At 35.6% G+C, this 17,774-nt stretch overlaps 1 protein-coding gene across 1 annotated transcript; it reads right to left on the bottom strand.

Annotated features, from left to right (window-relative positions):
* Positions 1 to 2,624: 2,624 nt before the first annotated feature.
* LOC129257828 (uncharacterized) lies at positions 2,625 to 16,962 on the bottom strand. The gene is made up of 8 exons (XM_064096378.1): positions 16,849 to 16,962; positions 14,940 to 15,098; positions 13,513 to 13,640; positions 9,293 to 9,392; positions 8,706 to 8,809; positions 8,239 to 8,414; positions 6,576 to 6,716; positions 2,625 to 5,219 (listed from the first exon to the last, which is right to left on the bottom strand). The coding sequence occupies exons 1-8, from the start codon at positions 16,876 to 16,878 to the stop codon at positions 5,101 to 5,103; spliced, it is 957 nt and encodes a 318-aa protein (XP_063952448.1). The 5' UTR covers positions 16,879 to 16,962; the 3' UTR covers positions 2,625 to 5,100.
* Between the last annotated feature and the right edge of the window lie 812 nt (positions 16,963 to 17,774).

The following is a 17,774-nucleotide window of genomic DNA, read 5'->3' as shown; positions in this document are numbered from 1 at the left end:
CCCCCCCCCCAATTATTCACGACCGATAAAAAAAGAGAAAAGGAAAGAGATTGGTGAAATAATTTATGATATTATTTTCAGAATATTATGTCAAAATCATAAAGAAAATATTACTAGTTTATATATCTCTATGGTAAAAATCTATCACAAAATTGGATCTCTCGCTTCTCTCGCTCTCATTAAAAAAATATGCTATACTCCATGTCTAGCCCCCTCAAAATTCTGGGCTCATTACGTCACTGATCCCTCCCCCTAAATTCATTTAAAATCAATTTAGTCTGCCTATGGTGAGTTTTCTATATAGACCGTGATAGCAAAATAAGCACTCGGTAACATGCGTTCTTCTACCAAGATAATTATGCCTATACTTACACCGGCCAGTTTCCCAATCCTCCTATATATCCCCTCCACCGAGTCCATGGCCAAATGCACATCATCAGCAAAATAAATTATATATCTAAATTACGTAATAAATCTGGCAAAATGTTACTCCAAAAATAATATTACATCATGCTTACAAGCTTATTTATAACATGTAATTATAAGCTTATACAAGCCTCTCTTGTCGATTGAAACCATCATGTTTCTAGTTTTAAACTACGCGTTAAATAAGAAATGCCAATGAAAATATTCCGGGTGAGATATGCTCTATTTCGAATAAATATTTGTCCGAAAACTAGACACTTTTAAACATTTTGAGCATAACGTAGTCAAAAAATTCACAGTCAAATCTGTAGGATATTATGGTATCTTGTTGAAACAATATAGGCTTAATTCTGTCTGCATTTGATGAGCGAGTGTTCTTTTTACACTGAGAGGATTTAGGTTAATGTTACTTCTTTCCTGTCTACCACTGACCTATACGGGGGGGGGGGGGGGGGGGGCTTGGGGTCATGGTCCCGGCTCCACCAAAAAAAAAAACCAGAACAAAACAATGCAGAAAAAAGAAAGGAAGGGAAGAGGAAGAAATATAATATCATTTCCTAAATACTATATAGTGTTATGTACATACAATTCGACGGATCATACAGTTTTATATCAAAGTTTATTATTACAATGGGTCATGTTTATTGGGCTATTTTTAAGACCCCTTTAAGTATAGTGACACCAAGCAGAGGCGTCGATCCTGGGGGGGGGGGGGGCTGGGGGTGGCGATCGCCCCACCAATGAAAATATTGGGGGGAGGGATAAACATATCGTTCCCCCCCCCCAATAATTCCGGATGTGCAAAAATAAAATAAGATTGTAATGTACACAGAAATCGCAATCCTGCATGGTACCCGTACTATTTACTGAAAGTTCATCGATCTAATGGTTGCTATAATATAAGTACCATTGACCAATATTGGAATGAGTGACATATTGCTGTTATGAATATTGTGTTGTCAGAGGGGTTATAACATAGATATATATTCTCTATAGATTATAACCACTGATCTGTACACTATCCGGTAGGTAAATTGCCAATTCGTCCGTTTGATGCCAACCCGTCCACTCACAACCTTCATTAGTCCACCTTTTATTTCCGTGCATCAGTCTAATGCCATTTAGTCCATCAACAATTCATCTGACAGTCACATGTCCAACAACTATTTGGTCCAATCATCACTTCGTCTAATCACCAGTTTGTCTATGACCATTTTGTCTCATAACCAGTCGGTCTAATGTCCATTTTATTTTCATTCATTTCGCCCAATTAACACTTAGTCCAATTGGTATATGGACTAATTAAATGGCCATTGGACCAACTGGTTATTGGACGAACGGCAATTAAACCATGTGGATAATGGACGAACTGATGGTAGACTAATAGTAGAAGACGAATTGGCAAAGGATCAGCGGAAGCGGGGGGGGGGGGGGCTTCAGCCGTGTACAAAAAATGTAAAAATGACCATAGGGCAATTCCATAAAATAGTCAACCTTTTTGTACGTCCAACCCCCATTTTTCTCAAGTTTTATTTCACTTCATAAACTGACCAAGTCATGGTCATTTGAGAGCATTACAAACTGTCAAAAGAACAAGAAATCAGAGACAGAAAAAAGTCCCACATATAGGGGGTCGGACGTACATATTTTATGGAATTGCCCCATATAATTGTGATTTTTTGCATGGTCAGCCCCTCCCCCCCACTTTTGGTTCAGCCCTCCACTTTGAAAGAAAAGCAGCAGCAGAGGAAGGGGGATAATTATTTTCCTATCTTCTTAGCCTTTCCCTTTATACCCTTTCTGTTTACACATAACCTTCTCAAACGGTTTTCCCTCCTGTTCCTTCCTTTTACCCTTTCTAGCAACACTCCAGGTAGTATAAACTAGAAGTTCTGATCAATGGCAGATCCAGGAGAAGGGACAAAAGAGGGCCCATTTTTTTCTCTTAAAACATCCTGACACCCCCCCCCCCCAAAGAGTAAAAATAAAGGTCATCAAACTTTGTGAATTTAAAGATAATGTCATCACTGCATTCACCTATAAAGCTCCATAGGGGAGCATTTTTGTTGCCTTAAAAAAAGCCTTAAAAATTCTAATTCAGTTCATTTACGATTTCCAATTGAAACAGCCTGGAATTTCACCCCGACACCAACAACAAACATTACAAATGAAAAAGAAAGAAAACGAAGGCTTGGATATAATTTGATAATATACTTTGACACGTTTTATTGCCCATAACATTAATATTTTTTGCAATAATACACGCGAAAAAGGATTTTTTGAATTCCAAATCGTTATATTGAAGCAAACATTCGTGACCTAAAGGCAAGAGCTTATTACAGAGTGTCAAAATAGTTATGATCACATTGCATATTTTACAGTGTTAATGGATAAAACCTAATAGATAATCAGAGAAATCTGAAATACAATCGTAAAAAAATATTTCAAACTTAAAAGGGTATTCAAGGCTGAAAATATTATAATAAAAAATCAGATAAATAAAACACTGAGATTTCGTCAAAATTTGACAAGAAATAACAAAGTTATGACATTTCCATAACCCAATTAATGGAACGACCACCAGACAACTAATTCTACCATTTTAACCCATTGTAATAAGCAGCTTTCACAAGATCTTGACCTGTTTTAATCGACAAAATTATTAGTACACCTGGGAAACATTTCATGAAACAAACATTGAGTAATTTTCAATGACTATCTGTTATAAGCTACTGAAATCCTTGCATTTGATTGGCTCAGAGAAAATTTGTCAGTGAAAATCACTGACAAGATGTCTCGTGTAACACCCCCAGTATATTCCAAAAATTTTGGTGACAATTGATCCTTCTCGTATCAAAATCGTATTTCATTTCAAAATCCTACTCCTTTGATGTAATGATGATGATGACAATGACGACGACGATGATGATGATAATGGCGACGATGATGATGATGATGATATTGATACTAATGATTATGTTATGATGCACAATACGAATGAAGTAACAAATCTTCTTTTGAAGTAACAAATATTCAACAGTTGATGCGATATCCATTATCAATTACAAATTTCAAACTCCATATTATCTTGTCTTATTATAATAAATTTTTTTTCCAGAAAATATACACGCAAACATTTGTGTCATCATGTTATGAAAGAAAGGCAGCATTTCGTAACCGACTAAAACTTGCTATCATATATATTTATGCAATTTGATATCATTATATACCATAAACATAATAAATTTTATTTAAATAAAAATAAATAAATTTTATCCTTTGCTTAAAATGATAGTAATTAATTTACACGATTCGATTTTTTAAAAACATGTTAAAATGACATAGGCCTACCCTTTCCATACTACAAAGTGCAATATTAGACTTTTTTTACAAAACGAGTATCAATAACAATATATTTGAACAAATTTCATAATCAGGTCGACCTTGAAATCCTTATTAACAGGGATTATAAAATTTTAATACAGATCACACACAAAAATAAAATGAACAGACCCACAGTCCCGATCAAAATATATTATACATGTTAAAATACGAGGATTTTCGCCTAATCATACCATATTTTGCGATAAAAGTTAAATAAATATCAAGTTTTCTACCTACTTATAAAATGAGTTAATCTACATCTATCAGCCTGCCTTATTCTATTGGTTTGAAGGCGGGGGGTGGGGGGGGGGGGGAGCATTCAGGAACATTAATAGGTTTCCTGCGAAGGTTCCTAAATCCCCATTTATCGCATGCTTCACCTTTTCCCCTCGTCAATTTGTAACAACAATCTTGCTTTATTGCCTCAGAGTATAAATTCATTCGATTTGATTACAAAAATGGCGGCAAACTGAAATTATGAGGAACGCTCGAATCCCAATAACTGCTAGTTAACCCCTAAAAACATTGGGAAGTTTCCCGACGTATAGATAGGCTCACCATGCTCACAGACAACTTGTTTCCCATCATTTATAATGACCGAGATGCATGGGACAACATTTTATTCCCCCTCTCTCCCTATTTACAACTTACCTGGTCAATATTAAAGTCATGCATTTCAAATTTCATCAAGTAAGCCCATTCCTTTTTCTTCTCTCTCTAGATTTACTTAAGCTCTCTTTTATTTATGATCTATTTAAAAAAAAAAAAAAAATCAAACACCAATATCTTTTAAATAATGTCTTCTGAATTGAGGCATATCAGATGTTTTCCTCGACCCCCTCCCTTTGTCTTTTCTCTCACCTCTACCCCCATCCGTTGCTTTCTTAATTTATTCAATCTTCTTGATTTTTTTTTATATTCAATTCGTTACTACAATTTCAAATTTGGCGGTAAAATTCCATGAACTAATAAATTAATGAGGATGGTCACTTTGATAATCTTAAACTCTCCTAAAACGGAAAATATATTGCCAATTTTTCGTAATTTTATTGCCGGTCAGTTATTTTCATGGAAGACAAAAAGACAAGGGTAGAGCACGAATTAACAATAACAACGTTCAGTAAATTTTCCAATCAAAGTGTATAAAGTTTATACCAACGAATGTAGAGGGCAGCAACACAGTGCTCTGCGCCATGCAGAGTACTGACGCCGTCTACATTCATCGGTTTATAACGGAGATGAGAACGCATTTATTGTGAGAAATCTTCTAAAGCCTATGTCACCACTGATTCATTGACAGGTTGGTACATTGTCAGTGAGTTCCATCCAATCGTGAACCCTGTTTTGAGCGGCAGATTTTGCATTCATCCTGGAAGCGAAGACGCCGCTGAAAAGATCAAATACACCACCTGATGGAGAGAAAGAGAAAGGGTGATGATATCAACGATTGGCAGATAAGAGAGTCAACTTTGAAAACTGGGGTGTTAACCCGTTATGTGCTGGAACAGGATTTCCTGTAAGAAAAAACGTATGGGGATTGGATACTTTAGGAATCAACGGGTTAAAGGGATGGTCCGGGCTGAAAATATTTATATCTTAATACATAGAGTAGAATTCACTGACCAAAATGCTGAAAATTTCATCAAAATCGGATAACAAATAATAAAGTTATTGAAGTTTAAAGTTTAGCAATATTTTGTGAAAACAGTCGTCATGAATATTCATTAGGTGGGCTGATGATGTTACATCCCCACTTTCCGTTTTCTAATGTTATTACATATAATCATATTTTTTAATTTTTTTCATACTAGTGTGAATAATATGTCTCACTTATAATGAAATAAGTTGCAGCAATAAATATCTAATGCACTAAATTAGTTGTCAATCAAATTTTTCTATTTCTTGGAGGAAAAAATTGAATAAACCCAATTTCATTTAATAAAATACAAAAGAACAAGTGGGGATGTGACATCATCAGCCCACCTAATGAATATTCATGACGACCGTTTTCACAAAATATTGCTAAACTTTAAAATTCAATAACTTTGTTATTTGTTATCCAATTTTGATGAAATTTTCGGCATTTTGCTCAGTGAATTCTACTCTATTTATTAAGCTATAAATACTTTCAGCCCGGACCATCCCTTTAAAGCTGACGCCCCTCTAGGATTACACCCTAAAATGTCAAATTTGAATTACACTCTATAGTTTCTAAATAACACCAAAGATTGCTAAAGTAACAACCAAACGTGTTGTAATGATAATAATACACATGGGTATTGATTTAACACGGAAAATCTAACACCAGAGTAAATGACCGGTGTGTTCTTCAGCGGTTAAAACCAGTTTTGTTTTTCTGGAATAAGTTTGAGAAGTGGAAGCACAGTCAACTGAAAGCTGATAGCTCTGGGAAAAATGAATAATGTATAGATGTTACGTTACAGTCACACCAACGAAACTCAAGACCAATCAAGAGTTATTTTGTGAAAATTTTTATAAAAAGTTGTGAGCGAGAGAAGCGAGTGAGCAAAAACTTATTACAAAAATCTAATTTTGTTACGGATTTTGACATACTAAAACAATACCACATTTCACCCTTCTCTTTTTCCTTTTCTAATTTTGTGTTTGGTCGTGAATTATTATTAATATTCTTTTATTCAGGGGGGGGGGGAAGTGCCCCAAAGCCCCCCCCCCCATCTGTACGGCACTGTTTATACGACCTCTCAAACCACTATGATGACTTACTGTCATGACTGTGCACCTACCTGTATGGATGAAGAGTATTTTCTTTCCTTTTAGTGAATCTCGACTCTCATTCATCATCTTAATAAGATGGTAAGCAGCCTTTGATGAATAAACCGGATCAACGAATATACCAGTCGTCGTGGCGATCTTCTCTATACATTCTACAGAAATTAACAGTGAAATAAGGGAGAAGAAATTAAGGTAGTTTATTCAGTTCAATTCTTTCTTGTAACTTCTTGTTATGTGATGGGATAAAACATATTTCGACAACAATTAGTACAAGATGTGTAGTTTGCAGTTCGTTTGTCAAATTATCAGTGAACTTACTAGAGAACTGTCTGCCTGCACTATATTGCTAATCAATCTAGAAGAGTGTGTTGGGGACAGATTCAAATTAAACAAATAGAATAAATGACTTGTTAATCTAATGTTCGATTTGGTACCTCACTGCAATCTAAAGAAATGAGAGAGAAGCACCATATAAATGTTCTGCTTAAGATATGTGACGGCCACAGCCAAACGAAACTTAAAAATATTAATCCAACTTGATTTTCAAGCTACAAAACACATGAATTAGGGACCGGCGCTTGAATTCTTGAGTTGTCTTTAAACTTAACTTTGTTGCAACGGGCCCCTGTTCTCAGGTTTATTTAATTGTATGTTCAAAGTTTGGAATATCTCAAATATAAGATGACGGTATATTCAATAAATCATATAGCTGACAATGATTGAAATATATCATAACTGTAACCATCCCTGCTGGAAAGAAGACAGTGTCACACAGTGTGTCCACAGTTTGATCAGAGTGTATTCACACAGCGCGTTCACAGTGTGTTTATAGTGTGTTCACAGTGTGTTTATAGTTTATTCACAAAATGTGTTCATAGTGTGTTAACACAGTGTGTTTGCATGAGTTCACAGTGCATTCACAGTGTGTGAACACAATGTGTTCATAGTGTGTATTCAGAGTGAGTTAACAGTGGGTTCACAGTGAGTTCACAGTGATTTCAGTGAGTTCATAGTTCATATTGGGTTAACAATGAGTTCACAGTGATTTAACAGTTCACTGTAAACAGTGATTTTACAGCGAGATCAGTGGATTAACAATGAGTTCACAGTGATTTCACAGTGAGTTAACAGTTCACTGTGAATACACACTAAGAACACATTGTGTTCACACACTGTGAATGCACTATGAACTTATGTAAACACACTGTGTTAACACACTATGAACACATTGTATGAATACACTATAAACACACTGTGGACACACTATGAACACACTGTGAACTCACTGTGAACTGACTGTCACAGTGAGGTCACAGTGGGTTCACAGTGATTCCACAGTGGGTTCACAGGAGTTCACAGTGATTTCACAGTGAGTTCACAGTGGGTTCACAGTGAGTTCACAGTGATTCCACAGTGGGTTCACAGTGATTTCACAGTGAGTTCACACAGTGTGTTCATCGTGTGTTCATATTGTGGATTAGGTGAAGACATGACTCCCGCATCAAAAATTCAACTGTGAGGATAATTTCACACTGATAAATTGCTCAAATTTCACACTGTGGACAATTCAACAGTGTTTACATGTTGGACTCTACACTTTCATTTACACTCTGAACACACTGTGGGTCACAATGTGGAACACTGCATTCTTTCCAGGAGGGAATATATCCTTACCCATTTCCTCTGGCGTGTTGATGCCATACCCGATGCCCACGACTTCGGCAAACTGGACAATGTCTTTCGTTTTTACACCTGAGCCACCCTCCTCCTGCAGACCGAGTGCCCTGAGAATCTTATCGCCTTCGTTGTGGAAATACTCTTTATCAAGACACGCAGCCATCCCGTGAATCCTGTTGAGAATATGTACAGTATTATACCAATGTTATGGATAGGTTCCTGGTCTAGGCAAAATGATTCGTAATTATTTGACTCTTTTCATAAAATAAGATAAAATTAATTCAGTTTAATTAATTCGGATAGTAATACATCAGTTTAAATAACTAAGTGATGTTGAACAATGTATTCATGAAAAACAATATTCCACAAAGCCTGTAGTTCAATTACTTATTTTTAATAGAAGAAGAAGAAAGAAGAAAGAAGGAAGGGAGAGAGGGGATAATAATTTTAAAAAATGTTCTTACTTTAATTTACTTCCAGTCAGGTAGTTTGCTATCCCAAGACCTATAACAGACCCTCCACTTCCGCCAGCTATCACTATATCAGTGAAACCGGATTCAAATAGTCCCTGCAAAAATGAAAGATCATGTCGTCATTGCATAATTTTAAAATTAATTTCATATTATCATGAACAGATATAGATATCTTGACTCCAAAGTTAGAAACAATGAATGAATAAAAAAAATGAATGAAATATTCAGTCGTATTGAAATATATAGTCCTATAACGACAGAACTATATTTTCTCATTTCGGAGGTGAGAACATTGGGTTTATTATAAAGAAAAATGATGTTATTATTTTTATATATCTTTTACAGAGGTTGGTCAAGACCGGGTCTCAAGACAATCTGGATATGACATTTTTTTAATGAATAATTTGTATTAAAGAATTACACGACCCAAGTTTATGCTTTTATACTCTGTTGTTGTCTTACTTTCTTTTCTTCTATTTGTCACCCCCACTACTTGACAAATCGCTGGGGGCGGTCGCACCCCTGCCCCCTCCCCGTATGTGGTGCCGCCAAGCCTAATACCAGCACTAGACACTTACCTCGCCCATGAGTTCGTGAAAACAATCGATGTAACCCCACACTCCTATTTCATTGGTCCCACCAAAAGGAATCTCATAAGCTTTCTTCCCTGATGTTTTACTGTTTAGATATGCACACGAAAGAAAACGTTTGAATATCATTATTTCACAGAAACTTTATTGTTTTGCTATATATATTCACCTTGGTTGACAGTTTCCTGGTAGGTTGAATGCTATTATATATTTGTATATTGTAGACTGAATTTTAATTTTACCTTCATATTCAAGGATACTATTTACAAAAATCAAAACATAACACAAACAGCGATATATACACAACAAAAAAAGTAAGTCCCCCCTTAAACAAACATCAATAATTTCCGAACCAATGCGAGTTTTTAATAAATTTTACCATGAGCGTGTAGGTAATTTTATAAGCTACCCTCTTAGTAAACGTTATGGACGTATTTCACTTCATGCTTCAGTGAGCACCGTCAAAATGCAAAAATGTCACTTTTCAAAAGTCACAAGCCAAATATCATGACTTGATTCCATTTTATTGGAACTAATTCCACATTCTCATCATAAAAAATAGTCAGAAGGCTTGTAAAAGGTACTCTCTAAAAGACGATACAACTTTTTGGCTAAATTTCACGGTTGAATAAACACAAGTCCAAATTTGCTATAATTGGATTTTTTATACATTGATATCAATAAAATGATAGAATATGATGACACTTATTTTTGGAAGAGTTTCTTCAACAATATTCTTCGTTTCACGGTTCAATGAACATTTATTGAAAACAAAAAATACGATTTTTCAAATATCATAGGCAAGTATTGGTTCATTTTGGGAACTGAAAATGATATTTTCTCAACTTGTTCGTTATGTTCATGACCAATTAACATGCTTCAATGATTCAAAGGCGTTTAATTAAATATCCACGCTTGAATGAACATGTGGAATGCGATTAGCTCTTTTTGACGTTATTTGAAAAAATGCAATTTGTAACTATGGATATCTGTCACAAACCTCCTTGCATCGTTCATTTGATTTGATTTTTATGAAAATCCCGATGTTTAATGCATTAGTGAGCACACAATATTCGAATATTATGCAAATGAGAAGAAAGTTCAAGGCCTTGGCCCCACTCTGTGTCGTATCGAATGGTTATTTTGGTGTGCGCGCCTTTTGGATAGTGTTACTCTGAAGCCATGTACGAAGTTTCATGAAATAACTATTGGCAGAAGTAACAAAAACCGTCCATGAAACAAACCCTCATTTCATATTTGTTAAAATTTTGACTTCGTCTCTCATAGACTTGTGTACATTATGGGTGCACATGTTTAAGAATAAGTAAACCCTTATTCAATATGGTGGAACTTTTTTTCACGGCTGTCTTTAGCAATGTCATTTGGCAGTAATGTTTATCAACCTATGGGCAGAATTCTGTGCAAAAATGAAATCGATTTGTTTATTTATGGATGAATGAGCACACATCAAAGTGGGAAAATTTGTATTTTCAATGTCACAGACTCATTTTAAAAGGTAATAAAGTGAATATTGGGGGCAAATTCGGTTTCAAATAAGACTTTGATTGCTATTGTTTTTATCATCCATCATTTCTATCACCACACACTTTCCGAACTTTAAACATTTTCATGGTTGAACGGGCACATTCGAAAACTTAGGAATGAATACTCTTTATACTGCATAAATGTATTATTTTCCTAACAATTTCTCATGATCAGTTTAATTTATGGACAAATCAGTGGTGGGTCCAGAATTTTAAAATGGGGGGAGGGGCCTATAATCGGGGGAGCCACCAACATTTCCAAATTTAAACATGAACTAACAAGTACTACCATACTACCATAAACCCCTTGATGATACGTCACAATACAGGGGCCGGGGAAGGGTTTTCAAAGTGGGGGGGGGGGCTGACCATGCAAAAAATCACAATCGTATGGTCATTTTTACAGTTTTGTACAAGCTTTTGGAAAAAAGTGGGGGGGGGGGGGGGACTGAAGCTCCCCGCCTAGCCCCCCCCCCCGCTTCCGCGGCCCCTGCAATACATTAATTGTGCTCACTCAACCATGAACATATGATATCAAAATTGTGTGTGGAGTGGCTAAATGATGGATAGTAAAACAGCATAACACCATAAAATTCACCTAAAGACAACATTTGCCCAACTTTGTATTTGCACAATCTGAAAAATGACTCTTGTGACTTTCAAAAATGGCCATTTTTAATTCAATCTTTAATTACTCATGCATGACTCAACCGATCAATCTTATTTTTCGCCAGGAGTTGCTTAATGAGTGTAGAAAACCACCTACGGAATATCATATCTCAAAATAATGCCGTTCAAAAGTTACAGCAATTTGTTTAAGGGGGGACTTACTTATTTTGTTGTGTATATATAACAGATCGAGATTGTAATTGTTCCCATCATTACATACGGTTTCGTTTATAATTATAGTGTACATTTGCTCATTGTTTAAATCACTTTCCGTAGATTAAATAATGTTATATCAAAATAATTCTTATTTTCGTGTAATGTCGGCTATCGTTGGGCATAATTGAAAATGAAACAATAATACACGATCATAATATAACTTTAAAAAATGAAAGAGAAATGATAAAGTGAAATAAACATGATAAAAGTGTCATATTTACAGACAAACAGTAGCTTACATACTATGGAAATATTTTAGCAACTAACTCGAGATTTATACACAATAAAATCTATGTAAACATCGTAAATCTGCCACTCTGTGTCACTTCGTGTCAATACCGGAAGAATTAAAGCAGCACCATTTCATACAATACAAGTTGCAATTTTGCCTCCATTATTGTTATCAATTCTAGTTTTGTGATAAAAAAAATTATGATTAATATTATTCATAAATAATAATAATAATCATCATCGTCATCATCATCATCAACATCACTATAGCAGTTTTATTTCATTTCTATTTTATCAGAATATACAGTATTGAGTCAGGTTCAAAAGATCAGCAAAAACCTGTTTTTCATCAATGATCTGATGAAAACAGAATCAAGATTACAACAAAAATTATCAATATCATGCATGCATAAAATATCATTATCTATAAGCAAAGCTTAGTTAACTTAACATAAATAAAATATTTGTACCTAAATGATATCATTGAAATGTTAAAGTTACAAGGATGGAAAGTTATAGATACAAACTACAAATCTTATAATTTATTCACTTTGAAAGTAACGAAATAATTGGGGACACTATAGGAGATGGGAATTTGGGTGAAATAAACTATAAAGTAACAATGTGTAAAAAACTAGGAAGTAATGTGTGTAAAACAAAATAAATAGTGTAAGATTATACATTTATGTAAGATGAATAGTAAAATTTACGTTCAAATTCGACAAGTATAACTCCATTCAAGTAATAAATTGTAGTATTGATTGTAAACTGACATTGTTATTGATTGTAAATTCACATTGTTATTGATTGTAAACTCACATTGTTAGTTTTCGGACTTTTGGATGATTTTGTTTTATAATAAAACCGAATTGTATTTAAATTTGAATTTAAAAAATACATAGTCACAACACTGTCTCCACTCTAAAAATATTGGGTAAAAGTGCTCCATGAGGGTAATTATGTGTCCAACCAACATTGGGCACTTCTTTTGGGCATTTTTATTAATCCAGTGTGATGAAAATTTTGACATTCTAAAGTAATTGCTGCTTATTTTTTAATCTTACTGGACAATATGTTTCCCGCATCGGGTAAAATACTGCCCCAAATTGGTTCGACACATTATTACCCTCGTGGTGGTTAAAATTTTGCCCAATATTTTTTAGTGTAACATAACTGGGTAAATGCCATTTCAAGAATATGGTTATAGAATCAACAGAACCAACATCATCATCATGGTCACCACCACCGCCATCATCATCATCATCATCATCATGGTCACCATCATCATCATCCTCATCATCATCAACATCATCATCATCACAACCACCTCCATCATCATCGTCACCATCACCATCATCATCATCGTCATCACCACCACCTCCATCATCACCATCATCATAATCATCATCATCGTCACCATCATCATAATCATCATCATCATCATCATCATCATCAACATCATCATCGTCATCACCACCACCTCCATCATCATCATCATCATAATCATTATCATCATCATCATCGTCGTTATCATCATCATATACTCACAAGATGTGATCATGGAGCTGATGCATACGTGGGTAAACGTCTGTCTGGAATGGGCAATCTTTCGGCATCAAGTAGAAGTTACACCCCACCAACCTATCGAGAAGGGCGTTTCCCGTGAAAGGCATCTCCTGAAAATTACATGAAAAAAATAATAAATGGCAATTTTACAGTCAGAAAAAGTGGATGGTGATGGTCGTAGTGATGGTAGATATTCTGTGTAACCTCATAACAAAGAAAGCATGGGTGTTTGTAAGCAAGCAGCAAGGCGACCAAACGTTTAGGGCCTGATATGACGACGAATGCCTTTACAAAGGCACACCTGGTAGAAATCGAATCCGGGTCACTCTCCACTGTCTTCTCTGTACCCCCTTCTCTCTTTCGATCCCTCTTCCTCCCTCTGCCTTTCTCTCTTGCTTCTTTCCTTCTTATTTCGTTTGAAGAACTGGGGCCCGTTGCAGAAAGAGTTTCAATCAAACGCAACTCAAAAAAATATTGCGTAACTTGATTTTCAGCCAACGAGGCATCCGTATTCGGGACTTGCGCTTGATATTTTGACTTGCGTTGAAACGCAACTCTTTCTGCAACAAGCCCCAGATCATCTTTTTGGTGTCTTTTCGTACTGTTGAACTCCCTCTCTCCCTCTCCCTCTTTCGGTCAATGTTTCTCTTGTCTCACACGCTTTACTCCTCTCTCTTATTCCCCCTCTCTCTCCCTCTTCATGAGAAATCGAAAATCAATGTTTCGAACTCACAGTTGCACACTGCATGATTCTCATGCTGTGAGGAATTCCGGCAAATTTATTCGCCACCCAATCATTCTTTTTTACTATGTACTTGAACTCTGATCTTCATATCATAATAACATTTCAGCAAGGATAACCCACTAGATTAGCGCATACGCACACACACCCTCACACACACATACAGGATATCATTACATGAAATGTCAATATCACCGTATCCATGGTTGTTTATTACATTGGAAACATTATATTCCTGATAATAACGTGCACACTCAATTTTAAATGGCCATCAAATTATAATAGGGGGTATTCCCATTAGGAAAATGGCGGAGGGCTTGCCTGCTAAGAGAGAACCATGACCGTACCCAGAATTTTTTTTTAGGAGAGGGCAGGACGTGTAAATTTTTTTGAAAAAAAGAAAACCCAAAGCGAGAGAGCAAAGCGACCGGGCTTTGTCACTTGGGCGCTTTTGCAAATTGTACAGTGAAATTGAAAGGTTTTTGTGCATACTTTTTGTGAATTTTGTGAAAATTTGCAGTAAAAAACGCAAGCTTTTAAAATTTCTGAGGGAGAAACTGCCCCACCTCCCCCGCAGAGCACGGCCATGGAGTGTACATTATATTCGGGATGGGTTTAGGCCGAGCGTTGCATCCCATCCCCCAGCTCATGTCGACCTGATACCAACCGTTCCTTTTGACCACAGGAGTAGATGGCTGTCGAGTCCCATCTGCCTTGCTGCTATGGCTGCTGCTCTACAAGAATTTGAAAAGATTCCTCCGCATGCTATGATGGCCTGGCAGCCTTTATCCACGCAATCGGCCATTAGAAACTCCAGCTTGCGTACCTGACATTGGAATGATCAAGGGAAACATCATGGTCATCTCTAGAAAAAATTATTATCATTATTTTTATTAGTATTATTATTATCATTATTGATATGCATTATGTCTCCCTTATAATAAAATGAGTAACAGCCATGTTTGTCTATAATCATTAAATCAGTCATGGACTCCGTCGAGGACGAAGTTCAAATAAACATAATTTCATATAATGACATACAAAATAACAAGAGGGAATATGACATCTTCAGTTTGCTCATCAAATATTCATGAAGATCGACGTGCATATAGAACTGGTTTAGTACCACTAAATAATGCAGATTTCTTAAAATGTAATAACTTCGTTATTCGATGTCCGATTTTGATGGAAATTGCAGCATTATGTTTGGTGAATTTTACTCTATTTTTCAGCATAGAGTACACATTTAAATCCGGGCAACATCAAAGAAATAATATTCATCTCATTTCACTCTCACTTCTCTACACAAATAAAACAAAAACAAATTGTATGATATGTGTAATCATGGACAGTAGGTCCATGGTGTAATCAATCGATTTATTTAGAATTGTTAACATTTGGGATCGGAAGTGACGGAGGTCATCGAATTATGTGACATATTCACATTCACAAACAAAAGCCCCCCCCCTCCAAAAAAAAGGAACCAACTTTGGGTTACTTAAGCATGTTAAGTATTATTTCGCTGTATCCCCTCGTGACTGTATTCTGGTTTTGTAGGCCTACGTTTGTGTGTCATCCAAACAACAACAAAAACGACAAATTTATCATCATACAGCTTGGAAATATTGGTCCACACATGTCCATTTATCTTCACTCAAGCAAGACGTAATCAATACGCTTGAATGGGCATCATTACAATTACTCGTATACGAGTTGACAAAAGGTGACAATAAATTCGATGTCGTGTAGTATAGTACGTGAGGTTAATAGATCGCATATTGAAACGAAATGGCAATGGGTAGTGTAGATACAACCAACTGTCTACTGTATCACTAGGCCTACTTTTCGAGTATCGAGTTTTGGGTTTTGAGTGACGAGTATCTAGTTCTTTGTTTTGAGTTTCGAGTATCGAGTTTTAAGTTCCGAGTTACTACTACTACTACTACTACTACTACTATCAAAAGTACTATTACTTCCACTACTACTACTACTACTACTACTACTACTACTACTACTACTACTACTACTATTACTACTACTACTACTACTACTACTTCTACTACTACTACTACTACTACTACTACTACTACTACTACTACTACTATTACTGCTACTACTATACTGTTGCTACTACTACTACTACTACTACTACTATTACTACCACTACCACTGGCGGATCCACGGGGGGGGGGGGGGGGGGTGCACAGCCGGCTCGTGCCCCCCCTTTTGAGAGGCACAATTAATATTTGTAATGTAAGAATATCGTTAAAACACAAGTGTGCCCCTCCTTTTGAAAGTGAGGACCCTTTTTTTTCTTTGCTTGTCAATTTTTTATGTGCACGAAATGTACTTTATTTTTGTTTGAAACCTTTTTTTGCTTGTCAAATCTTTCCGCGAGGAAAATTTGCCCCCTCCCCTCTGGAAAATCCTGGATATGTCCCTGACTACTACTACTTCCACCACCACCACTACTGCTACTAGAGTTCTTAAAAAATAAACTTCGTCATCTATTCCCCCCTTTAATTATTTATGTGATCTACTTTACTTTACCTATGTCCTTGCAGATTAATTCTTACCTTGTTGCCTGTTAAAACACTTCCTGTCATATCATCACGTTTAACGAACACTTCAAAGTCATCCGGTATGTCGGGCAAGCGCCAACGCTGTATGGGTGTATGTAAAACTCCAAGCTAAATAGAAAATAATGTATAAAGAAAAAGGGCCCAAATGTCTCATAAAAGGTTCAAACAAAAAATGTTTTATGAAGTCATATATTTAATAAGTGCAATATACTTATATTGAATAATTCATAATTTACTCTTTTTTTCACGATACTTATCAGATTATGAATTTAGGTATACTTTGTTATGTTTGTTTGTATCAGTCTTTCGACAGTGTTTTAACAAGGACTTTTTTAATAAACAGAATTGAATGATATATTAAAAAAAACACCAATTGAGCTGAATAGTGCAATATTTACTGACATAACTTGCGTCTTGTCAACCTGAACATCTTCACAATAAATGTGGGTGGTGAATGACCCGTACCTTCAAATAACGCAGATAGCTTGCCATGGACAATTGCCATTTAAATCAACACGGTAAGGACCATCGGGATTGCCACCCGAAATAATAAAAATAGCACTAACACAAAAACACTAGCTAAACATGGCTAACATGCTAATGTAATAATAAATGCAAGACAGTATAGTTCTCATAAAATTGATTATAAAGACAATTGCTCTGTGCCTGTTTTATGAAGCCATGGTAATTATACATCGACCAATCTGTAATTTCGTGTGTTTTTTAATCATTAACACAAAGGAAATGATTAAAAAATGCAAATTAACGTTGAACTGGAAAAAGTATTAAAAAAAACAAACAAAAAAACGTTACATCTTGCTAAATTCATCCGAAATATCAAAATATACTTAAATTAAATTACACGCCTAATCATTTTTTTTCAAACTCAATTTATGGGGAAAATAATGATGCGATATTGT

Source organism: Lytechinus pictus, chromosome 3 (genome assembly GCF_037042905.1).
Source record: "Lytechinus pictus isolate F3 Inbred chromosome 3, Lp3.0, whole genome shotgun sequence".
In the NCBI taxonomy this organism is placed as follows: domain Eukaryota; kingdom Metazoa; phylum Echinodermata; class Echinoidea; order Temnopleuroida; family Toxopneustidae; genus Lytechinus; species Lytechinus pictus.
The sequence above is the reverse complement of the archived record's forward strand: the minus strand, read 5'-3'. Positions and strand labels throughout refer to the sequence as shown.

Bases quoted from the DNA above. Each gene is read 5' to 3' on its own strand.
- LOC129257828 (XM_064096378.1), bottom strand. From the start codon at position 16,878: ATGACAGGAAGTGTTTTAACAGGCAACAAG. The intron at 15,099-16,848 runs GTAAGAATTAAT...TTCCAATGTCAG, and splicing joins GTGTTTTAACAGGCAACAAG to GTACGCAAGCTGGAGTTTCT. The intron at 13,641-14,939 runs GTTGGTATCAGG...TGTAATTTTCAG, and splicing joins TCCTGTGGTCAAAAGGAACG to GAGATGCCTTTCACGGGAAA.